The following is a 27,245-nucleotide window of genomic DNA, read 5'->3' as shown; positions in this document are numbered from 1 at the left end:
ATTAATTTGTATTATAATGAGGCAGGTTGCGCTTTCATTTGTTTTAGGTCTTGTGTTGTAGTCGCAAAGTATTATTTATTGTAGTATAATAGTGTGTGTATAGGTACTGTTCTGTGATTTTTTTTACAGAATAAATGATTTTGTATAGTATTATGTTAATATATGTTTAGTTCAACGTTAAATTTAATTCATAATTTTACATCAATCTCCAAAAAATCTTTACTTTTACTATTTTATTACCAATTACAATAATTTACTATTATATTATTACTTTTAATATTTATAAAAATTACTAACGGCTATCTAAATAATGACACATTTGCTTTATTTTAATATGTACAACATAGAAAGATGAAATAAATTCAAAAAATAAATAACTACTGTGATCATCATAAATCCTAATGCAGTATCGATTGCTGCATACGTGTTCTACTAATAAAAGGACATAGTCCATTGTTTTTACACTAAACTAAATGTTCAACATCTAAATACTTCTCCAGTATTCAAAGATATTTAATAAACAAATTATTCATATTAATAAATAATTCGCAAATCAGACAGAAAATAAATTAAAAGCCCTCCTTTGTTTGAAATGTTATAAAAAGCTATCGCACAAACCTGTTCAGCAAAAGCCAAGTTCCTGAGTTCCCAGGACAGCTGGAAGGCGGTGAGAAGCGGGTCGGTTGAAGACAGTGCGATTAGGGAGGGCGAAGCGAGGGCTCGGTACTCGTTAAGTCGCGCGAGGGAATGACGGAGTGAGTCCTCTGTGGACAGCCGGATACATTCGTCGCAACCGCACCTGGGATTAAAACACAGTTTTTTATTTTTACAGCGTGTCAATCGGGATGCGAAATTCCAGCAGGCATTCAATTCGGAATACATTCAATCTAGAAGCCCAACCGAGTCTCGAAATCAAATGGGTTTCCGAGCTTGAAGATGAACCTGATTCCTATTATATCTTTCTAATTTGTTTGTTAAATCAACTATTGTTCCGATTAGAAATGTCAAAAGTTTCTGATCGGCAGTTGTGAATCGCAATTACGCGTCTCGACTCGGAAAAGACGCAGTTTCCGATCGGGAGAGACAATCAAAATCAAGCTGCTGATTGCTTAATTTTGTTGAGTTATTTGACTTGTCTTATTGTACTGGTATAAGACAACTTTAACCGGTATGGTTTATTACCTGACGTCATGAGGATCGGGCAGTGTAGCTCCTCGATCGAGCAGAATCTTGATGATCTCGTAGTTATTCTTGTGCGCCGCAAGCATCAGTGGCGTTATGTCCAGAGGGAACATCGCTGTGCTTGGATCTGCCTTCTGCCAACTCTGTTACGTAGATGGACGGAATTAATTGCAGTTTTAAAAGAAATATAACCTTCTATTATTTAATTTATAAGTATCAACATTCTAGAGCTGCCTACATCGACGTCTAACGCTCTAAAGTAGAATTCAAATTTAATTCATAAAGGTCAAACATCATGAGAGCCAAGACGCGAATTTGTATTGTGGTCTTTTTGAGTTAGCCACAACACTTTCTGGCTATTTTAATAATACAACTCCACATAAATAACACACTTGTTATGAAATATCCATAACAAGTGTTATCATGTTGTGGACGCTTTTCTCGGTCAATGAGCGTTTTCGGCCTAACATAGTTATTAAATATAATATAACATGACATACGAAGCCGAGACGTGGGCACTCACGATACGGTTAGTTCACCAGTTGAAAGTCATACAGTGAGATAAGGAACGAGCTATAATTGGAGTTTCTTTGAAGGGCAAGGTACGGAACGAGGTTATCCGACAGGTAAGGTTGTCGACATACCTGGCAAAATAAGCAAGCTGAAGTGGCAGTGGGCTGGCCATATATGTCGAAGAACCGATATCCGATGGGGAAAGCGAGTCCTTGAGTGACTGACGATTTGCAAAGGGCTGCTGGCAGCAGATGGATGCAATAAGTTGAGGACCGGGCGCAATGGCACGCATTGTGAGAGGCCTATGTCCAGCAGTGGACTGCGATAGGCTCGAGGTGATGATGATGATAGGTATTAAATAAAAGTAATAAGTAATGTTTTAATGTTGTCTATCATATTGGTTTCATATTTACGTAAGGTTCCCCCTCCTTGTGGATAAGTTCCTCGTGCTCCAACAGCAGTTCCACCGCCTCCACGAATTCCGCATTGATGGCCTGCAGCAGTGCGTCCTTCGTTTGCACTCCCATGATAACAAGAAGTTCAACCATCTCCATGTTTTCCCCGTCTATAGCCAGTGTCAACGCACCACGGCCGAGAGAATCCACGCAGTTGATATCTATGTTTGCATGCCGATGTGCCCTTTGTAGGATTCTAGAGAAATTAATAATCATGTACAAAAAGTCTTTGTTTCAAATTACACTACAAAATTATTAAATACTGTTCACTCATTTTCGTATTTGTGTGACCCCTAAAAATAACAAATAACTAGAGGTCGCTTATTCCTAGTTTGTTGGGTTCATCACTTTAGCTTGAAGTATGGGTGGTATTGGTGACCTTGTGATATAGTGGCCATTTGAGAAGGAAAGGAACCTACCGCTATCCTGGATGCATCTTCTTCTTGGGGTTCCTCTCCTAACGAAGATTGAAAAACATGCAATCCTGATCTTAGAAGTTAAGCTCGGTAGAGCATAACAAGAGAGTATAACAAGACAAGTATGGTAATACTAAATATAATAACAAGACAAGTATGGTAATACTTGTCTTGTTATAGAATAAGACTAAAGAGAATAGAGAATAGGGAAAATAATATTATAGAGAATAGGTCTTAATTGAATAATTCAACCCTAATTCCTATTACATAAGCCGTGGTAACCTAATGGTTTGACCTACCGCCTCTCAAGCAGAGGGTCGTGGGTTCGAATCCGGACTCGCACGTCTGAGTCTCTCGGAATTTATGTGTTCGGGCCAGCGTGGCGGACTATGGCCTGAAACCTTGTCTAAAAGTGCCCAGCATTGGGACGTATAAATGGGTTGATGTAATTGAAACCTAAATCCACTGGACCAAGTACCACCAATCGTTTAAGAATAAAAATGTACCCGAAACCTTCAAGGAAGACAAAATCTATTCAAGCAGTGTTCAAATTTTATCGAAGTTAAGTCGCCAACCGTTTATTTGCTGTCAAAATTGGCAAATTCCTAAACAATCTAATTATAACTAAACGGTAATTCAATTAAGTTCGACATTGCTTGTCTGTTTCTTCGCCAAATTTAATTGAACTTTAAGCAACCTTTTAACTGTAATTTATATTACTATAACCGGTTTGGCAATAGAATAATCATCATCAACACATTTATATGTCCCTCTACTGGATACGGGTCACCCCTCAGGCTAGGGTTTCAGCCTTAGTTTTCTCACGTTTACCAAGGTTTATGAATCTTCTTCCACGTGCTAGTTTCAGCACGGTGTTTTCCTTCACCGAAAAGCTGTAAGCAAATTAAATGTTGCACATAAATTCCGAAAAACTCAAACGTGCGAGCATGTCGACTCAACCGTAGAACAAAGTTCTATGTGGAAGACTACTTGTTCTCAGGACATAGTACATTTCGTTCGTTCTTCTTCGCTGTGGATATCAAATCGACCTTTGTTCGATTTTATATTTCCGAAACGAAATAAGATATATAAATTCCCAAAACACCTTTACATAGGACTTAGTTTGAATAACGAAATTGTTCTCGTAACGTACTTATTCTCTTTTCGCCATATAATCCCATCGGACTCTGTTCTTCGGATGAGTCGACGTATTCAAACCTACAACCTCTGCTTGAGAGACAGTAAGTCAAACCATTAGACTGCCACGGCTTCTTCTTCAATAGAATAACTGTTAAAAGTAAAAAAAATAATAAAAAAAATTCAGTACACGATGGTAGTTCTCTTACCTCTTGACATTGCCCATGTCCCCTCTCTCTACGGCCAGAAGGTACTTTTTCTCCTCGAATGTAAGTGATTTCGGCAACTCAGGTAGCTCCAATTTCTTTCGGCCTTCAAGGACGGGGTTACCCTTGATATGAAATTAACAATTATTTATAGTAGGTACTTTATGTAGGTACCTCTTAAGGAAGTAAGGTAATACAACGATCGAACACAAAGAAAAATCCCTTCGATCCGGCTGGATTTGCACCAGTGCCTTCAGCATACAGTGTCCGACGCTGGGAGAGCTACGGAATAAACCAGCAGACTTTGCAAATTTTTCTCTAATTTTTTTTCGTTAGGTATTTATTTATATCGATATAATATTATATTTTCCATTAATTCAGTAACTAGAATAGTATTGAAGATTTATTTAAAAAATATATTAACAACACTTAAAAGATTGTATTTTGGACAGTGGTTAAGGTAACCAAGGTATTTGAAATTGCGTGTCCAAGTTTATCGTTACCTAGTTAATAATTAGGTATATTCACTACGTAATATTTAACGGGTATACAAATTAAAAATTCGAGAACCTTTGTCCACTAACTCGCGAAGTTATGGCGTCTCATTATGTTGACATAATAAATCTGTATTGTACATCACTCTGCACTAGATAAACGAAGAAAACATTATCGAAATGAGTCTTAGACATAAGTTTTCGTCATCTTCGTTTCATCTTTCGGGAAACGAAAGAAACTCCTCTCTTTATCCCGTTTAGATGACAATAAACAGCCGTACCCAGCACAATTCACGGCCATTATAAATAGTAACGTACAATGATATTATATATTAACGTATAAGTTTCGTGATGAATAAATGAAAACTATGTTCTTCAAAGCCTTTAAGATGCGAAAACGGCTCACCGACCGCCTTGATGTCGTTCAGTCAATGTGACCGTCAGTGTGCGGAGCGTGGTATGGTATCTAACTCTAGGTAGAGGCGGAGAGTGTCCATTCTCTTACTTTTTTGTTCTCTGCTATAGGTGGTCTAACTACCTGGATATCTAGAGGAAAATAAAAATTGCTTCATAGTGTGTATTATTAACGAATAGGTAGGTACTCACGCACTCCACGTCCGTTTTTTCGGCCATGGTGGTGGTTCACCCCGTTTGTATTCTGGAGCAGCGCCCGTCCCCTCGGACGTACTGATGTAAATCTGTAATGTAACATTGTTGTCCTGATTGATTTCAAAAAAAGATCATGTGGTACAAACAAAGTTAAGCTGCAACGATGATCTCTCGAATCTTTTGATTTAAATCGGTTTCAGTCTCGGTTACACTTGGTACGCCTGATTTTGGTAGGTCAATGAACTGATTCAAACAATTTTTATTCGGAGAAGTACGGTCAGCGCCAAAATGAACGGTTGGTAGAGTAGTAGGAAATTCAAAGTGAGACACCCAAACTTCTTGCGGTTATACTTGAGACCTTGATGGCCGTTTGAACGTTTTGATCTGTAGGCGCTGGGTGAGTGGATCCTGAGTTCGATATCCGATAGAACTAACACGGGAACTGAGCTGTTCGAAATCGGTTTTGTTATTCTGGGTACTCATAGTACAGTGAATTTCCTCGTTTGATCCCAAGGAATTGGTGTGACTGTTTGTCACATTTTTGTTAGTATTTCTTAGTCACTTACATGTTTTTGTAGATATCGTCCATCAATAGCAAGCGTTTATTATGAAATCTACAACAAATATTTCCTATATTTGTTTAAGCATTAAGCATTTTCTTTCTCTTAAAATCAATTGGTTTTTTCAAGTGACCAGTAATGACGCTGCCGCTGACTATATCGCCGACAGTGCAAGCGCTCAGACAAGTCTTTCATTTACATTACAATCCTTGTACAAAGCCAGCATTCGGTTCCGCGCGACTGCTCACGGCGGGCAACATTATTTTCAGCTCTCTGAACGCGTGTGTAGGTTCCTATTTCCTTGTAGTGAACGCCTGGTTTCATTAGTAAGATTTAGAAGGCTATTATAGTGTAAGTGTTTTCGATTTTGTGTGAGTGGTGTATCTGTTACGTAGTAACTATTAAGTAATCTGTGCCTTGACGGAGATGTAAACTTGATGGAGTATTTATGACCCTTGTAGGTATACATCCGAACATATACATATGTATATTCGAGGCACCTAGTATTTTTAATTTTAAGGTCTAGAATACAAAAATTACTCGGTTTTACAAATTAAAAATTTCGACAAGGATATGAACATAATGTTTAGTATATAATAGTTTTAGATCCATCAAACATTTTTTAGGGCATTTAATATTAGAAATGCAAAGTGGTCCGAATTATATTTTTATGATACCAAATGACAGGGCGGGCTAATCGTGCGCCTGATGTTAAGCGACACGCCTGCCCATAGCAGTGCCATTGCAAAGATCTAAGAGGCACTGCCACTGCGCCCTCACCCTGAGACAAAAGTTGACAAGTCCCACGTGCCTGTAATTTCACCAGCACCCTTACCCTCCAAAACCGAAACACAGTAATGCTCACATTATCGCTTGGCAGCAGAATTAGATAACGTGGCAGTTTTTTCACTGGACAAGCTCTTTCATAAATCTTTCAAGCTCTACTACTACTGAATGATAAAATGAGTCCGGGACTGTACTATACTGGGTAATTTTTGACGCATAAGTGATGTAGAACAACGTACTATTACGTTTAATTTATTTTATTTCATCAGAGAACGTAAGAGAACACTTTTTGACCCAACAAAATCTTAAAAGCGACGTCATTGCTCTACGTTGTATCAAAATATTGAATCTGTAACGACACGCAGTATTTCACACATACCAATGACCATACGGCATACAAGCGCAGCGTCGACGTTTATTGACGTTAGTATCATTATTAGTTATTCATTCATTTAATAACCTCTAGAAGAAACGTTTATAAACGTTTGCATTAATGTATGAAAAAAATATCCGCCAAAGCTCCAAAAGCAAAGCAACCGGTAAAAGCACATTTCTCGCGCGAATGTGTTAAAATTCTAGAAACCCTGCAAGACTAGATTACTGACATCATAAACAACAACTTTTGTTCCATGACTTTTGACAAAACACGATAAATATACCAAAAATTGACTTTATCTACGAACATAATCATAAACCCTCTATGATGTGTTCAAAAACCGCAAATTACGACCAGCATAAAGATAAACTGTTTTGCTAGAACAAATTTCTTATCTGTGAGAATGTTATTATAGCTTCGTATTAACATCGAATTCGATGTTGTTATTATTACACTCAAATTTCGAACATCTCTGAAAAACAAAACAATTTGATTCGACCTCAATTCTAATATCACTCGAAATGAAGATATATTCAAAATGAAATGACAATAGCATTGACTTACAAATAAATTGACGACGGGTCTAATACAAAAACCACGAAAAAAATGTCCCAAGTCAACCTATTCGAAATTTAAATTGTAATGTCATCGCAGTATCGCGCTGTCAGTCGAACAAATGAAGACTAAAGCGGAGTTTGGCGCTCTGTATACGATTTTAGCGCCTTACAAGTGCGGACACTTTTTAGCGCGGACCCGACGTCCATATAATTGTAAGTCAATGGTCAATAGCAAACAATTTTGACAATTTTACACGTTATGATAACGGTATGATAGTTGGGGCCGACTCTAGTTTGTCCATGAATCTAATAAAAAGTACCTACTGTTGTGTGACATGCGTGACTAAAGTTTTTATTTACCGCCATTTCGCAAGTCGTAACATGCGGTTCCTGAACACATCGCAGAGAGCTTATAATTTGTGTGTAGATAAAGCAGTGTATGTAACTGTACATAATTAGGCATTGAAACGCTCGCGAGATATTTTAATCATAAACCTTCACTCGTATTGTAATGCCTTTCCTTATGTAACAGTCACATAAACTACTGTTATATATAAGGATCCTAAAGATATGGGTAAGATGATCCAGGGGGTCATCGAGATCGACCATGTCAACGAAATCCAGTCTTCTACTAAGTTATTCGTATTCGTTTCGGTACTCAGAAAAACAAACAAATTATAAAAAATAGTCCGCTAACAATGTATACAGTACAAGATGATCCCCACGGATCATCTCGTACGCCAAAACCATAATCATCTTGCCCCAAGTTACTTATTTTTATTTTTTGTTCCCCAAAATAACCTGTATGCTATCTACTGTCAGGGGAAAGGGGGGCAATACGGAGTGACGGGCAAGACGGGCACTCGGTTTTAAATTATAAACAAATTGACCAATCACAATCGTTTTACCACCAGACGTCGTCGTACCGCCATGACAGCTATTAGTAACAGGAATGACCGAGTCTTGAAACAACTTATTTTGTCTGTTTTCGAAAGAAAAAACTGTTTTTTTACAATTTGCTAATGAATTTTAGTTTTACTTACTACATGTCCCTTGGACCAGTAATACCATTTCGAATTTGATTTAAAGTTAGTGTTAAGTGCCAATTATTATGCCAACAGGTAAGCGCTTATTCGTTGACATATCGTATATTGTTGTTATTAGTATCTATTTAAATTAAATTCGGCTTAAAAAGGCAAGATGAGGGTACTTCATACCTCGTTTTAGTCCCCAACAAGTACCTTAAGCCCTTCCCAGCAACACGAAAACCTCGCAAAATCCACAGTCATTACTTCCTCACCATACAAACAAGAATTGGAAGAGACGACAAAAAGAAAGATGCTTGCGGAAGAGAATTAGCAAAAGAAAAAAGAAATGAAATATTAAAAAAGATGGAAAAAATGTACGGCTAAAACCGGAAGATTACCTACAAAGAAAAAAGTAACAATATCATAAAATTAACACGATCGATTCAACGATTGCATTTCTACGGTTATCCCCATTAGTAACACACCTCTGAGTGACTGTCTTTTTGTAAGATTCGCACCCACCGGGACTTATCGCGGACTCTGCGCCGCGCTTGCATCCAACGAGACGAATCCCTTGTATTGTAAGCTGTTGTACAATAAACCAAGTCTTCTTCCCCAAATTTCGTCTTTTTTTTTAATTCAAAACTTAATCCTATTCTAAGTAACCACGGTTCGTAGATTATATTTTACTGTCTATTATTACTCAACCTTCCAGGTCCTCCCTTAATTCATCCAAGAGTATTAATGTTCAGAGTACTAACATCTCAGTTCATAAGCCAAGTAGCGTAAGGCCAGGTGACGCAGGAAGCCCTAGAATCGTAATCCCTGACACCCGATTACGACCGTCACCCAGTTGTATGTCCGCTGACATAACCTTACCGGTCTTAATTCAATTGATGCTTATGCTCACGCGTCGTTGCCTTATCGACAGCCTACATAGCGACGGACAGCTAAAGAATACTTTCTGAATTGAGCCGAGTGTCCTGTTGTTCCCGTTGACGAATATCATAGAGTGAGAGACTGTAGGATAAATCCAGCAGGGTTCAAAGTGATAATTATCAATGATCACAATAATTATCTTAACAATTATTATAATTATTAATACAAAGATGTAATGTAATGTGTAAAGATGACAGACGCTATACCAACTAAGCCACGGAACGAACCAACGGACCTCATGAATTTTTCTATGTGCTTGCGTCGTGTCTTTGTACTTGGTCTTTCAACGACTTTTTAGTATGACATTTCTGAGTGTTCGATCTTTGTATTAATAATTATAACAAACTAATGGAGTAATTTCACAAAAAATAATTGAATATCAATTCAATAAAAAATTTAATTAACAATTATTTTCAGAATTATAAAACTAATTGGAGCAACGAAATGCTGATGCTTGTAAAGTCGTGCCATCCGTTTGTGTCAGAGACGTATCAAAACGTGTGAAATAGCAATCTCATAAAAAAGTCACAATCTATATCGTTTTCCCAAGATTTTCCTTTGTGTGTATTTAGTTTTCTCATGGTTTGTCATTTTTTAACCGACTTCAAAAAAAGGTTTTCAATTCGACTGTATGTTTTTTCTTTTTTTATGTTGTTACGCGATAACTCTCTATCTTATTTGACCGACTCTGATGATTCATTTTTAGTTGAAAAGAGTATAACCTCAGAAGTGTTCCCATTTCAATTAGAAGAAAATATTCCACCTCTAAGCGTGGCAAACTTGGGGATGAACCCGGTTTCGAGCACTTTCCGGTAATCAATTTCAATAAAACTTAGCAAATAAATGTAATTCCACGAACTTTTGAGGTAGGTTTTTTAGGACTTTATTCTAAAATTTAAGAGACAGATAATTATAATGATAATTATCAAGATAAATCTTGATAATTTCAGAAACCCTGAAATCGAACATAAATATCTGCATCTCGAACGCGACTGTCCACAGCTGGTCACTGTCTTCATTTGTTGAACCATCCAACTATCGTGAAACAACCTACGCACTTGTCCCTTTTTCGCTGTTTTAGTCCCATTAATAAATACAAAATATCTCCGAGTGACAAATCCAGTACACTGACATCGGCAACTTCCGCAACGAGCTCGCATACAAGTGTGTACTTGAAAATGTCATTGCCTTGATTTCTTGAACCGACCTTTCCATCATAAAATTCCGCTCGTCAAAACCAGAAACGGTTTTAGTACTCTTCAATTCTAACTAGCGTGCAAAATACAGCGAATGGTATTTATTTTGGAGACACGAGACTGCTGCAATCTGACCCATAGAATTTGCTACCAATATCCAGGCTTCATTCCTTGCTCGCTAGAAAAGAAGAAGAGAAGGAAAAAAACAAGAAGACAATATTTTATGCTTGAGTGCAAGCCGGCAAAGCCATTTAAGCAAATCGCGTTTTGACATAAATACCGACGGTTTCGGCTACAAATTTTCTTTGTTCTCCCACTGCCGGACAAAGCCGCCCCCTTAGTCAGCGACAATTAAAATGTTTTTGTCGATCAATACTTACATTAGGTCAATGCCATAACATTGATAAAAAGCCAGTTAATTGAAGATTTTAATTGTGTAAACAAAATACGAGCATGTTGAGACTCAGAAAAATATTTCCATAACACGAAAATAATTAGAATTACAAGGTAAATAATAATTGTAAATAACTAATGAATAACATAGCATACGAAATTAATAATTCATTAAAATACAATCATTGTAGTGCCTTGCTGAATGATGAACAGTTCGGACTTAATCGCTTTGTTTACCGATAATTGTCTGGAACGGAACGTCGAACGAGAAAGAGTGTAGATACACTGAACGTAGCTAGTTTATGTATTAAAATAAAGCTGTGAATACAAGGACCAATTATATTTCTTATCCATAATCATAATCCAATGATTATAATTTGGTCTATACAAAAAACCGAGTGCAAGTGGGTAATTCTAATGTGTCGCCGCCGTAGCCGCTTTAGTGGCCAAGGACGTGCCATCAGCTACTATCCTACAAACGTTAATTTCACAATTTTTTATTTCAGTTCCGCGTGGGAAACACACAACAACGAACCGACAAAAACGATCTGCATTTGTGCTGAAAAAAATATTGTTGCACCAGCAATAAAACTTTAATGACTCTGAACCCACAGAGGTATTTGGCACCCATAACAAAGTTTTTTTTATTGTCAAGCCTAAATTTGCCATTGAAACTAAGTTTCTTTTTTGTCAAAGTAATAAACGATTGGTAGCCGTACCCACAAGGACTCGACTCCTAATTATCATATAGATAGCATGGCTTTATCTTATGCAATCAAAATTTAGGCGAATTACATCCATTCGAGGTGAAATTGGAAACCACGTTCCACATTTTACATAAAATGGGTTAATGCCATCTAGCAGCTTTTTATGTGAATACAAAACAATGCTTACTTTATAATTCCATAAAAATCTGCTAGAGGTTCGCTATCAAGGGTCATGGACATATATTTCAAGAAAAAAAAAAATTTTCCAGTTATTTTTCCTGTAATTTTCCACATTTGACGTTGACACCAATCAAAAGTTGAATTACTAAACGAAAACGATGGATCGAAGGATTTTTTTTAAGTATTCAATCTTTGTTTTAATAATTATAACAAACTAGTGGAGTAATTTCACAAAAAATAATTGAATATCAATTCAATAAAAATTTAGGAAACGATGGAGCTAACCGAAAGTTAGCTAAAAAGTTTATTTTTTATTTCACGTTATATAAAACTTCAAAAGATATTTCTAAACGTAAAACATTATGATCATTCGAAAATTATATTTTTCAAATATTTCACACTTTCGGGAATTTTTCCGGAAAATTTTCCACTATTCGGAAAATTGCCCAACAGTAGTTGCGATGCCTCCTTTATTGGTGACAAAACATCACAAAAATTGCATGGTCCCAGTGAATAAAAACGTCCACTTGAAAAGACAACACGATGATGAGTTGTGGGCGGGTGTGAACTTGAACTTCATTAAAGACCAGCCAGGCTATCGTGAGCCGTGCGGTCCAGCTTCACGCAAAGGACTCATTAATAACATAAAAAATTAAAATAGGTAACTTTCAACATATGCCATATATCAAAAGAGCTCCACATTATGAACTTAAAGTCTTAAAATTAATAATATTTTAACAACCTCCATGATCTAGTGACTTACACACAGTTTTTCATGGTGTCGCCGTCTCTGAGGCCCCGGGTTCGTTCCCCGGCCGGGTCAATGTAGAAACTAACTTTTCAATATTGTCTAGGGTCTGGGTGCTTGTGGTACCGTCGTTGTTCCGATTTGCATAACATAAGTCCTATAATTATGTTATTTATCTTGGAATCAGAGTAACGTAAGTATGTGATGTTATCTAATATTACTACGAACTGCAAATTATTTAGATGTGGTCTGTGGTATATAGGTATGAAATTTTATAACTCTGCTATTTAGGTAAAAAGGAAGTACTGTCAACTTACCTTTTTCTGTCTGCAAACACTATTGTGACAAATACCGCGTTCTGTTTCCAAAGGGTAAGGGCGCGGTCCCATTAGTTGTAACGTTTTATTTATCGTTAGACGACTGTCACGTGTAGCCTGTTCCCACTACATCGCCTTGTCGTTTGAACGACAGAATCGTTTGAAACTGCGATTATCTATCGTTACATTTTTATCGTGACTTTTATTTTTCGTCGGACAACTGTCGTTCTAGTTCTTCCCATAATCACGGCAGCCTGTCGTCGCAACGTCAAAAAAGTCGTGAACGACAATTAATCGTATTGTTCTATCTATAAACAACTTCATTTAAATATACAAGTCACGATACTTTAAATTGCACAACTATCTGTCGTCACGACATAATGGGAAGGGCGCGTTCCCTAACGGTGCACGTGAAATTACAGGCACATGGGACTTGTGAACTTATGTCTCAGGGTGTCGTGCGCGGTGACAGTGCCCCTCAGATATTTGTGATTTAAAGCTCTGAGTACTGCAACTGTTATGGACAGGCGTGTCGCTACCACTAGCCGCATGACTTTTTCGTCCTGTTACTTGGTATCATAAAAAAAATTCTGATTGCCGCAAATAAAAGTCGTGATTTAGTCTGTTCTAGCCGTAAAAAAAAATAGATTTATGTAATACCGTTTTCAAATTATAACGATCTTTTACTGTTCGCACAGAAACAAGCTTAGGTATTCCGGCGGCACCGTTTTTTAATCTCAATAACCACAACTCTTATCTTAGGTCTAGGCATTACATTACAAGGAAAGACATTACTTTATTAATGTATATTTACACTATTTCAATTGCGATAAGGTATAAATTGCAATGTTTTAACACCGGCTTCCGAGCATCGCGGCGCATTTCTTTTTACGCATAAGAGCATTGAAATTTATATCTTATTTCAATTATGATAGCATAAAATATGCATTGATAAAATGAATGCCCTCTACATTGTCCTCCACCGGTTTGCGCTGGTTCTAGACCCAAAAGTTTAGACCGACTAAATGGCGACTTTCGACTAGTAAAAGCTCAAAAACTCGAGCACTGTCATGCTAGAATAAGAGACGCCTCATTAACCAAGAATTTGTAATGTGGTTATTTATTTACGCTCTCATTTTTTACGTCGGTGGAAAAATATAATGATACTCACCGACAATCCACGTCGAGGCTGGCGAAACGCTACTCCTGCGCGTCCAAACACCACCGTCAGTTTTATACTTCCCCCTACAAACAACCCCCTTTATCCAATTACGTAGGGAGACAGCCGGTAAGAGCCGGTAACCGGTAATACGAACACTAAACACGCACGTGAACGCTTGTTTAGGCCAAACATAAACACTACAAATTTTAGATTTTAATAATAAGATTCCGCTACGGCCTAAACCCTCGCCGGAAAGGAGACCCGTGCCCAGCAGTTGGATATATAAAAAGGTTAAAGATGATAAGATTTACAGAGCGATGGTAGCCCAGTGGGAGAGCAATTGTTTTATCGATTTTCATTGAATTTTCACAATGTTTAACCACCGCGATATTCACAATTATATTTTTTTGTGAAAGGACTCCACTAGTTTGCTAAACACAAAGAAATATTCTTTCGATCCGACAGGACTCGAACCTGCGACCACGGTATACCGTCCCGTCCGCGTCAAGAGAGGTGCAACTAGGTTTAGGCCAGAAGCTGTGGTTTCCCGACTGAAAAATGGGCACAATTTTACACCAGAACCAAAATCCTAAGCTGGTGAATATAAAATATGATTTGAAACGTTGGACCGTTTAAATCTATGTATTTGCAAATAAGATCGACTATAGGTCGTCACAACATTTTACCTGACTAGACAAATTTTTTTAAATCGATTTTAGTGATACTGGATTAACGCACGCACGTTCGCTTTCCTAATAAAGAAAATCATTCCTACGTGTCACGGGTTCAAACTTAATTTGTCACCCAATAAAATTGACACATTATATTAATTAGTGTGTCACACACTTATTATGTTATTGTGTCACAAAATTAAGATTTACGAGAAAGCCAGGAATGAAGGGCACGACCTGGAACGTGTGTCTTGTGTTGAACCTATGCAACCGGAAACTAGAAATGAATAATCTATTTTAAATAATCTATTTTCCCACAAATTGTATTAAATCGACGCAGTCGCCGGTTGCGGCAGTCGGACACTGTCGCCGGTTGCCGCAAGCGCAATTCGTATGAAAATAGAATATTCGCTTTTATTTGCCGGTTGCTTGTATCCAACACAAGGCACACGTCCCCGAGCTAAACGCTGCGCTAGCCGTTTTATGTACTTTTTAAGTAGCTTATTAAAAAAAATAATTAAAAATACATTACATTTCTTCCGAATGTTGACTTCATATTACCCGATGGTTTTTTTAAATTAAGTAAGTGTTTAAGATATCTTTCTATAGTTACCGGACGGATCGACGGTAAATGTCTGAGGGGTCGCTGTGCCACAAGATGAACCGACCAAGTCTGTACGGCTCTCGGCATGAGTCTCCTTGATTTGTGCCAAAGACCGCCACAGATGGCGCAGCGTCGTCGTGCAGAAACTGTTTCCGCGGGGAAGTCATAACCCTTAGTAATGTGAAATACGAGGAGGAAATAATAAAAAAAATAGTTTTTAAAAACGTAAATAACTTTATTCCAATACGAAGTTAAGGTACTGTACACACGAGACTATTTTTTGACTAGTGCCTTAAAGATACCATGTCACGTAACTACGTGCCCACAAAAGAAAACCTATGAAAATAAACCACTTTTTTATCATGTTACCTGTCTAAAGGTAAAAGATAATGAAAGAAGGCCTGCAAACGGGCCTGCAGGCTGATTGACGGTGAATGTGTTGTTCTTTTGTTTGGCTCATCCTTCCATCCAAGAATTGAAGAATTTAATTTCATCCTGATAATTCAGAATGAAATTAACGAATGTTTGAGTAAAAATTGCTATCAGTGACGCTTCAAAAATACGATTGATGTCAAAACAACGATTTCTAAGAGGTTCCGATGTGCTCTACATATTTAAGACGAGAATTATTTACTTAGATTAAAAACAACAACCGTAGCGACCACGTCGAAATGTGAGGTTATGCCTATGACTTTGAAAATCATAATGATTTCGAAGATACGCGGTCGCCCCTTGAATTCATACCCTTGGTAGTCATGAACCTATAACTCAACAAGTCTGCTAATTTCCATACGTACATACAGATATAAATATACATAAAGATCGTAACTCTAGAAGAGTAAAAATTCCGTTATATATCTGATGGCGCTGAGCAATGGCCTGGAAGTACCTTTGCTTCTATTTTATCAATGTCTCTCGGCAAACTTCGTGTTTTGGATGTGGTCGGGTTTATTCAGTTGCCCTTTGCATTTAGTACAGACCGGATGCTTTCAGTCGACTTGGAAATATATAGAGTTATTACATTTTTTATTTATTTTACAATGGGAGGAAAGTCGCTAAACTCACAGGAACGACAGATAATTTACAGCGTGTACTGGTTTACAAGAAGCCGACACGTTCAAGAAAGACAACCATGGTTATTCAACGTAAGGTCTACTGATTCGTACCGTGGCCTAAGGGTGCTGGTTCGAATCCAGCCAGATGGAATTAATTCTTCCTAGATCTTTGTTATAATAATTATAAATTTGAATTTAATTTATTGAGTTGCAGTTTGGTGCTCGTTCACAAAACGAACGCGCTCCACTACGCAGTGAGAATTATTATTACAATTCGAATTTCGCGCGGCATATTAGGCCGCTGCGCGTAAGTGGCAATGGATTCCCAACAACTCATAGCCAATGAGCTTTTGGCGTTTATCCAACACGCCATCGATACCATGGACGAGGTCAGCATTGTGCAGATCTGCAAATCCAACTTCAACGAGGATGAGATTTGCAGTGGCAAGATGTTGCTGTTCCAGAGCCTCGGCAATCGCCGGAGGGATGGAGGCGTGAAGACTCCAGGATATTATCACACTCCTGAAGGGGACTGACCCGGACGACGTGCCTACATTCGTGTTTGAAGGAGCTACACAAGCTACCCCCAGTCACGTTCGATCACGTCGATGTCACCAGGCTGCTGAAGGATATTACTTCCCTGAAGTCAAGCTTGGTCGAGTTGCAGTTTAAATTGGAGGCTTCAGATAACACCATAAGTGAGCTGCGTACCCAAGTTGCGTTATTAAGCAACGCTGCTACGGTATGTAGGTGACCAGAGGCCTCTAATATAAACACGCGACGTGGGGCGCAAAATGCATCCATCAACAGTGTCGAGTCGGCACAAACGGTTGCGTCACCGCACCCTGCTGCCCGCACCTCCGTCCCGGCGGAAACGTCACGCGTGTGCATGTCAGCCCCTGCACGTGCATACGCCGCTGTAGCCGCTTGTACCTGCCGACCCGCCACTTCGAAACTCAAACGGCGGCAATCGGCTAAGAACACAAACAATACCCGTGAGTCTGTCTCTGAAGTTGCAAAACCACAAATGCAGACGGATCGGTGCGATGAAGACGGCTTCACAAAGGTGATGAGGACGAGGAGGAAGCCCACCAGCCGTAACCGATGTGGCACAGCACCGACAGGACCGAACTTCCTGCTGCGTCCGGCCATACCTACAACGCTGCTGTACCTGTCACGACTGCATTACTCCACGAAGTCTGAGGAGATAGTGGAGTACATCAGATATAAAGTCAAATACACCCTGAAGGTCGAGCGGTTGGAGTCACGCCACAACGTAAATTTTAATTCGTTTATGGTGAGAGTACCGACCGAACATCTGTCGACTTTCATGGAGGAAGAATTTTGGCCGAAGCGTGTCATGTATCGGCGGTTCCGCGGGCGGTTACCTGACACCAGATTGCGCCACACGTCACTGACAAGTGCAATTCGTGTAGATTAATCAGAAATAGTGTTTTATTATATTGCCCGTTGTTATTCCTTAAGGTATATAATATATGAGTTTTTTTGATATAGAATTGTATTATTATGTATGTTAGTCTATAACGTATGTATTTATGGGTCTTTGTAACCTGAATACAAACAAATAAATAAATAAAAAATATAAAGTGGTTATTTTCCTTACAACAATTTAAGATCCGCTATTCTACTGTGTTTCTTACTTTGTCTAGAGACAGAAAATTTTACAATCAATCAAGGAAAGAAGTTCGTTTCATTAAATACTTCAAACTTTTTAACTTTCTTTAGACGTAGTATACTACATTAATGCATTGTTTTGACTAAAGCCCCGTCTTTCCCCGATTATACTTTTAATAATTTCTACTTAACTTTTTTTATATAAAACGTACATAAACTCAATAACATACAGCATTATAAATGTCAAAGAATAAATAATGTATAAAATTCAGACTAGGCATTCATCGTGGAATAAACAACTATACCTACGTAAATGCTTGGAACGTTTATCAAACTCGTTTAAAATTTTAAATAAAGGTAATAAATAATAAAGATACCAGACTTCATAAGTCTTTTTGGAGATCTTAAAAATACACATTCATTACTTAAAAATGGGAAATATTTATGTGATCGGAAAACAGTACTGAAAACATCAACCCTCAGTGAGTCCGGCAACGAATGGTTGTCTATTATTGTTTCTGTTCTATCAATCACATTTTTTTTACAAAATTATAATTTACAAAACGGCAAACAATCTACTGGTGGTACGGTTTCTGAATGTAAAAACCACTTGGATATGAACAGTCAAGATTGCTTCAACAATTCAATCATAACACTTAAGAAATCAATTTAACTATGTCACAGGCCCATTCCCATGTTATGTCGTAACTTTTTATTTATCGTTGGACGACTGTCGCGTCTAGGCTGTTCCCATATTATGACTATTTGTCGTGACTGTGTCGTGGACGTTTATTCTATCGTTGAACAACTGTGGTATTTAGCTGTTCCCACTCGATCGTAACGACAATTTATAGGTTCACGGTCGTTTTCACGACAAAATCGTTTGAAGCTGCGATTATCTGTCATCACATTTTTATCGTGCCACGTTTTGTTTATTGGCGGTCTAGCTCTTCCCATAGTCACGACAGTCTGTCGTCGTAACGTCTAAAAAAATGTGACGACTTAATGGGAACGCGCCTTTACGGCAACAACCACAGAAATCTAAATAAATAGTAGATTTATATGGCAACAATATATATAGTACAATGAGTCAAGCTTGACGTACCGTAGGCTGTACCACCACTCTACTTATTTATATCTGTAGTGTTCCTTACTAAAGGGTAGGGAGAACAGGAGACTTCAATACAACAGCGATATTAAAGATGCCTCCTTAGAGTCTCGCAAGTGTCTAATACATTTCCACTGATTATTTTAAATAACATTATTAATAGCTAGAAAGCAGAATAGATAGAGTATATTTACCTAAACATGAAGTAGTGCACACAGAGTGAACAATACCTCCTTCTAAATTTTTATGTTTAAGCCTGTAATTATTAAAGAAAAAATGGAATAATATATATTATAAAATTTTTATGTCCTCGTCAAAATAAATAATATGAACTCAAACACAAGATAGCTGCTGTACACTGTTGAGTTCCTCTCATCAACTGCCATTTCCGTCATAAGATCAATTCTAGATCACCATAATATTTTACTTTCACAGGAGTTACATCTACGTGCCAAATTTTACTGAAATGGCTGTAATTCAATAAACTGGATTCATCCCCTTGTTTGCCAATCTTGAAGTTGGAATACCTTCTTCAAATTTCTTTTCTTCTCCCTTTTCAACAAAAAAGAATGACCGAAATCAGTTCTCAAATGTCGGAATAATCGCGTAACATACACACAATACAATACAATACAGTCGAATTGAGAACCTCCTTTTTTGAAGATGGTTAAAAATCAAAACAAAATAATTACGTTGTAACTTACAAAATTTTGTTTTAAAATTAGTGTGTTTAGAAGAAAATCTAAACACACTAATTTTAAAACAAAATACAATCATTCCAGAATTTCAGAGGGAGGTATTATGAACTCTAGGTATATTACTTCCTTGAAGTTCTATATCTAGTATATAAACTCTATCCACTTCACCCTCTGTTAGCAACATAGAATAAAAAATCAGGCCGCACAGCGCTGTACCTCTGCGCATTGATAACAAAAAATGCAAGTATAAAATATGAAATTAAATAATAATCACAAAAAAATAAATAAACATTTCAAATATTTACCTACATTCTACTAAAACAACCCATTACATTATGAATTAACTAAACGTGTCACGTGCGTAAAGATAACTTATGTTAGATTTTTTAAAGTTACATAAGTAATTTTCAGATTAGTTTTCTCAATCTAATTTCGGTGGCAATTTTTATTATTTAAATATTCTACAATATTATCATTATTTCAGTATCCTGATCCTATAGTATAGTATCCTGAAATATTATTTAATATTTTACGATAATATACAAAATTGCCACCCAAATTATATAGATAAATCTAATCTGGAAATTACTCACATGCTACACTTTACATCGCCACTGGGTGAAAACTGCGATTACGCATTTTTAAATAGTGTGTTTTTAAGTACAGATTTTATGAAAGCGAAATTATAAATCTTGCGTAAATGTGTTTTTAAAGTAACATCAAAAGAGGTATAACAATTTAACTAATGAAAATGAAATGCTGCCCTCCTTATTACAATCAACATTTTGGCGAAATTGACTTGTTATCATAACTATCTGAGATCAGCGAAACCAGGTCCGCGATCCCCTCCATTCAGTGTTTTAATACCTTATTTTGTTTCCGTTTTATTGTGAAACTAAATCAGCGCAATTAACATTTTTTAATGATACAATAAAACTATTAAGTGCCAATAATGCTTTTGCCAACCTTGTAAATTTCGAGAAAATCTCGAAATTTACAAGTGCCAATAATGCTTTTGCCAACCTTGTAAATTTCGAGAAAATCTCGAAATTTACAAGGTTGGCAAAAGCATTTTTGTGTTTACTATATTTTACAATACGTTTTTATCTCCGTCCGGAATAATTACGTAGAAATCAATTGCGAGGTATTCATTCTAAAAGCTGCTTCCCACGGCCTGTGATTTCACGGACCGCACCGCCACACGCCCTTTGTTGCGAGCTTGCGCGGTGCGGCCCGTGAAAACACGGGCCGCGGGAAGCCAGTATTAGACGTTTTGAAGCATACAATTGATAAACAACATTTAACCATAAGGTACAACAGCACATTCAAGCTATACACTCTATCCTCATTGTCACAATTAACGCACTTGCATTTCAATAACTTTCGAAATATTGGAAACAATTTTTTTTATTTGAAAAATATCAATTACGCTGAGTTTGCTTAGCAATAAAACTGGAACTAAATAATATATAAAAACACTTATAGGGGATTGTAGATTCCGCTTGACTGATTCTAGACAATATTGATAACTCAATAATAAGGAGGCCACCGCTTCTGTTCAAATATCGCTTCTAGAGCTGCGGAACAAGATCCGTCAATGTGTAGCTTGATATACTGCCGTCTATACCTCTACTGATCGACGCAACGATCGACAATAAAGAAATATTTTGACGTTATATATAACAATTCAATTCCATAGAGTAAAGTAAAATTATTAAACAGGCATAGTTTTTCTAAATATTTTACATACCTAGGTAATAACAATTTGCAAAACGTACTGACTGATACAAGTGGATGGATCGTGGATGGATGGGAATAATAACGCACACACTCAACATAGCCCCGCACTACGGAAACCCTGTGTCGCGAGTGCCATGGACACACACACAGACAACCACAAATTAGAAGAAGAAAGAAAAGAAAGAGAATCGAACCTGGGACCTCTGCGTGGCAGTCCGGCATGGTAACCGTTCGACCACGGAAGCAGTTAAATAGGAATAGTATCTATTTGTCCTAGTGGGATATAAGTGTGAAAGTATGTGTGTAAATAAAATAAAAAAATACCCTGATACAAACCAATACAAACGGCAGCACATCAAGCTAAAGACTGAAAAGATTTTGTTCCGTTGCACTGGAGCATGGAGGCGATATTCGAGCGAAAGTGTATAGATTGATGTACAGCCGTCTGCATACCAAAACCGACCATTGCCTGAATAGGTTATAATTCAGGCAATGGTTAAAAAACCGACCTCAAAAGTCATTCATCCCCTAGTTTGCTACCCTTAGAGGTGGAATATTTTCTTGACCACAAATGGGACCACATCTGAGGTACCTTCTTTCCAACAAACAAAGAATCATCAAAATTGGTTCACAAATGGCGGAGTTATCGCGTAACATACATACAAAAATACATACAGACGAATTGAGAACGTCCCCCTTTTTTTGAAGTCGGTTAAAAGAAGGTTTTATTTGAGGCATTATAAACAAATTAGCCTGCATGCAATCATACTATTGACGTGCAAGTGTGATGAAAAATAAATATATCATTTTATGACCGAGATCCTCACACTAACTGGGAAAGAAAAAACTGAACAGATATTAATCAAACAACAAGAGCTAAGAACTATCCCGTTTAAGTTATCCTTCGCGAAAAGAAAATCGCTTTGTGATCAGTCAATCAGTTTTTTTAATATATAAAAAATAAGTGCGCATTTGTCCTCCATCTCACCTGATGGAAAGTGACGATGAGGTCGAGGATGTAGCATGCACACCTAAATAATGCCTATTCACTCTCGCCTTGAAAAGTTAATAGCGTCCGGGGAATAAGTCTGCAGGCAGGGAATTGCACTCCCTAGCCGTTCGCCATCCAAATGTGGAAGCGAAACGCTGCGTGCGAATCCGGGGAATATCCACAACATAGGGGTGGAGCCCCTGCCTACGTCTAGTCTTCTGATGATAGAAAGGGGAAGGCGGAATCAAATTATGCAATTCCATCGCACACTCTCCATGAAAAATCCTGTAGAATACCGATAAGCTGGCAACTCTACGGCGGTGTTCAAGGCTCTGCAGCTTCGCCTCTACTAATTCCGAGTCACCTATAAGCCTCTTAGCACGATTGTCTATTGAGTCCAAGGTGGCCAGTTTAGCAGAGCCATCCTATAAGTGGCAGCAGTACTCCATACACGACCGGACTTATGCTTGGTACAGCTGAAGCAACTGTCCCGGTGTGAAGTAACGCCTCACCTTGGAAAGGATGCCAAGCTTCTTGCCTGCATTTTTGGCCATGGATACAATGTATCTGCCGAAGTTCAGATTGGACGACAGGTCCATTCCAAGTAGGTGAAGTCGGTCGGCCATCGGTTTGGATACATAACAAAAAGTCAGAGTCAGGTGAAAGGGACTCCGTTTAGTGGAGAAAAGACACGCCTGCGTTTTGGTAGCATTAAATTTGACAAGATTGGCATCGCCCCAATAGGAGACTGCCTTAAGTGTCAAATTCAAACGACTAACCATGTACTCTCGACAAGGATTTCTTCTCCTTGGTCTAGTACCTGTCCACAACTGTGCTATCATCAACATATGTTGATTCCAGGTAACTTTGGGTAACTTTTTTTTGGGTAACTTTTGCCTATAAACGATATCGTTTATAGGCAGCAGAAAGAGGGTTGTGGACAGTACAGAACCCTGAGAAACTATCGCCCGATGTTCGGAAGAGTAGCCTTCAAGCCTTCGAATCGAACGTTCACTCAAGAAATCCGAAATCCGATTGCAAAGATCAGTGAGAAGCCCATAAGAGGGAAGTTTGCTTAAAAGGCTTGCGTGCCAGACCCTGTCAAAGGCTTTAGAAATGTCTAAAGACACTGGAATGGCTTCGCCATACCCGAGGCTATAGAGCCTCGCTCCATAAGTGAGAAGCGTACACAAGAAAATCCCCAGTAGATCGCCCTCTTCGGAATCCGTACTGGTGATCACTGAGGAGGTCGTTGTCTTCAAGGTACGACAGGAGACGGTTGTTGAGTACACGTTCCATAGTCTTGCAGAGTATTGAAGTGACTGGTATACATAGGTCTATAGTTGACAGGGTCAGCTCTGCTTCCTTTTTTAGGCACTGGTTGCACATTTGCAAGCATGGTAATGAGTGGGTACTAAAGTCTTTTTTGACCGCTTTGGCCAGGGACCAAAAGGCCTGCTGGAAAAGAGGCAAGCTTGGCCTTGAACTTGGCCCTGCGTAACACATTTTTGCTCTTCTTGGCGGCATTATTAAAGGCTTTCTTAAGATTCCGAGTATTCGGAGCTTTGCGTAGTCGAGCATCTGCCCAAGTTTGGTACGCAGACTGTTTTTGTGCTACAGCACAACTACAGTCAGCGTTAAACCGTGGATGCGCTTGGGGTCTATTGAGTACATCGAAGTACGGTATATGCCCAATCGCAAGACCTCAAGTACAGCATCAGCACAGCTCGACGAATCTCCTGAAGTAAAGCAAGCCTGTCAGGGATATGAAGCAAAAAAATTGCGAATTTCGTCCCAATCTGCTAACCTGTATCGCCACATCCGTCTCGTACCACTGGGGCCCTGATCGGGTGGGGAGTATATCGATACAGTTTTCACCAAACAGTGATCAGAGGTACCCAACGGTGCATCCACAACCACCGAGTATCGGATCAGTTGTTAGCAGTAGGTCCAAGCAATTAGCCGTATGAGACTCAACATCTGGGATCCTTCGTTCCCCCAGAATGACTAGTTTGGGAGCTACGATGCCACTGACAGACATACAGATACACAGACAAAGGCTTCAAACTTACAACTTTCCTCTTTTTTCGTCGGGGATTAAAAAACAAACAGTTATAAACAAAACTATACCTACATACCTCGTGTATTCATAGTTTTGATATAAACTTCGACTCTTATAAAATAAAACAAAATAGTACTGGCAGCTCTTCAATTCTTTTTTTAAATTTAGAATTTAGAATGTTTGTTTTCTATTTGTTGGTTTTTAAATTCATTTCTATTAAATGCATGAAGCGACGGAAGAATGGTAACCCACTTGACTATTATCTATTCTATATAACTCTATATAACTTCATTCTTTACATTTTTATGTAACTTTTACTTCGTCTTCGTCAAAACTTATGAACTCACAAAGTATAACATCTAATTTTGAAATTTAAATCTTACAATTAAAAGTTAACATATTTATTTTGAGAAATCAGTAACTCTAAATTATTTCATTAATTTAGCACTTACCTAGATTTTGGTATAGCTACATAATTCACTTTAATAATTGACATTATGGCATCAGATATTATTTACAAAACAAATAACAGAGCTTTCAATCTGTGAACATATCGAATTCTGCTGGGCAAGTTTTTAAAACCAATTCCCATTAAAAAACATAGCTGAATCGTTTTACTAACTGGACTGGCTTCAGGCCTAAGGTAGGTGACGTCATACGGCTTAGCCGAAAACAGGGTCCAATATTCAGTGCAGTTACAATAATCTAACTCATTCTACAGTTCACGCACACATTTGCAACAAGCTTGCAAAACGTCAGCACGTTTGGCGCGCGCCGCCGTCTTGTCAATAGCGTCCAAACAATCTGTACGTTGTGGATACAACTGCGCTTCATAATATTAGTTTTTTTTTTCACCAACATACATAGTATTCAGCAAGTTTAAAGGTTTATTATGTTTATTTTTACTTACAATGATGTGAATAGAAAATATCGACCTGTGCTAGAAAACGTAGGTAAATACATATAGTTTTGTCTATTTTTATATTAAAATATCGTCATTATTTCTAAAACCGGCACCTAATACAATTGTTATTGTTTTTTTTTTTTTCAAATACTTGAAAAAAAAACACAATAAGTTAAACTAACGTAATTTTGAAAATCATACCCGTTGAAATATGTTATGGTTTGGAATCGGAGCCAAAAAAGCAAAAAAAAGTTTAGGCGGCCAGCATTAATACAAAAAACTGTTCAATGCCAAAAACACGTGGAGGCAAAGAAACCAAGAAAATGGCCGAAAAGGTACAAATTTTATTATTTCAAACAATCTTAAACCCTTAAATATCGCAAACAGTAAAGAAAACGTAAATGCTTTTCAAAAGTGGACAAGATGGAAACAAAAATTCCAAATATTTCATGACGCATTGGCGCATCGAGTTCACTAGAACTCAAGAAAATACCTGATGTTAAACAAGTGGCTATATTTCTAAATTCGATTGGGGATGATGGTTTGGATATATTCAATTCATTTAACGTAGACAGACCAATTTAGTGTTATCATTAAAACAACTTCCAGAAAAGTTAGGCTCAAAATTTAACTCATGTCATTTCTTCACTCGACACTAAATTCATGAATCTTTGGATAGATATGTGACAATTTTAAACAATTTTGCAAAAAACTGTGACTTCGCAAGTGTGAACAAATCATTAGTCAAAGATATGTTTTTTTTAGGAGCAAAGATAATGGTGTCATTGGATTCAACATGGCGTCTGGTCCTCATCTTTTTATTCTACATCTAATTTATTCTAAGTATTTTATGTGCTATTAAGTAGATTTATTTCGTGAAATTACAGTTTTTATCAAAGTAATAAACTCCTGCTGGCTATCATGACACAAATTCATTGCTCAACTATCTGGTTAGTATGCAAACGTCAACTGACTATATGCAATTATAACCACCCGTTCACCCTCATTTTCAAGCAAAGTCTAGTAAAATTATAAAATGCTTTAATTGTGGTAAAGTCGGTCACAAGGCAAGGATGTGTGGAAAAACCAGATAAAACAAAGGATGATAGTACATTTAGTGATCGCCTTGGGCGTTCGCCAAAGCACTGCACGGTTTGCGATATCAAGTGGCATACACAAGATGAGTGCAGAAAACGCAGGACTGGACAAGACAAAACAGTCAGGAAAATTCAAATAATAAGCTATGATACATCAGATAGGAAGTACTTCACTGTTCTGATGAATAGATCTTTTGCTGAAACTGTCATAGAATTTGGTAGCTTATACATTACAATGAAACAAAGCTTCTTTGACAAACCAACTTGAATGTTCTGCAGGTGACGACATTGTTATTACAATAATAGAGCGGGACACGGAGTATCGATTCGAGATTATATTCGTGTCAATAGTGCTGCGCCGCCCGCGTAGTTCAGTCGATCTTCTTATCAATACAGTAATATTTTTCTTGTTTTATCTTGGGCTCAGTTTATAAATTAAACACGATAACGTATAACCAAAAATGGCACTATTTTCGGTCACGGAGTCTCTAGAACTTTGGAATAACAAAACACCATGAGAGACGTCAATGTCAATACGTACGACAGACCACGTTGAGAAGACAGACAATTTGTCGAAATTCCTCATTGGAAGTAGAATTTTACGTCGCCGTTCATTTCTTAAGAGCTAAGCTCTTGCCAGTGAAACGAACAGCAGACATGCTCGTAGATACATAGGGTTTAAAAGTATCTATTTTTATATAAAATAAACAAACGCTCTG

The 27,245-nt window shown here is 37.8% G+C and overlaps 1 protein-coding gene across 2 annotated transcripts in view; it reads right to left on the bottom strand.

Annotated features, from left to right (window-relative positions):
• LOC113228807 (transient-receptor-potential-like protein) overlaps nt 1-5,101 on the bottom strand; it is a 41,844-nt gene extending 36,743 nt beyond the window's left edge. For both annotated transcript variants that reach the window (XM_026462203.1, XM_026462204.1), the window contains exons 1-5: nt 5,010-5,101; nt 3,913-4,034; nt 2,109-2,346; nt 1,183-1,325; nt 619-799 (exon numbers count right to left, since the gene is read on the bottom strand). In XM_026462203.1, the coding sequence (XP_026317988.1) occupies nt 619-799; nt 1,183-1,325; nt 2,109-2,346; nt 3,913-4,034; nt 5,010-5,036 (711 nt within the window). In that variant the 5' untranslated portion in view covers nt 5,037-5,101. The remainder of the gene's footprint in view (nt 1-618; nt 800-1,182; nt 1,326-2,108; nt 2,347-3,912; nt 4,035-5,009) is intronic.
• Between the last annotated feature and the right edge of the window lie 22,144 nt (nt 5,102-27,245).

Source organism: Hyposmocoma kahamanoa, unplaced genomic scaffold, assembly GCF_003589595.1.
Source record: "Hyposmocoma kahamanoa isolate Upper Pololo Valley unplaced genomic scaffold, ASM358959v1 244, whole genome shotgun sequence".
NCBI lineage: Eukaryota > Metazoa > Arthropoda > Insecta > Lepidoptera > Cosmopterigidae > Hyposmocoma > Hyposmocoma kahamanoa.
Note: the sequence above shows the minus strand (reverse complement) of the source record. Positions and strands in the feature narration are given on the sequence as shown.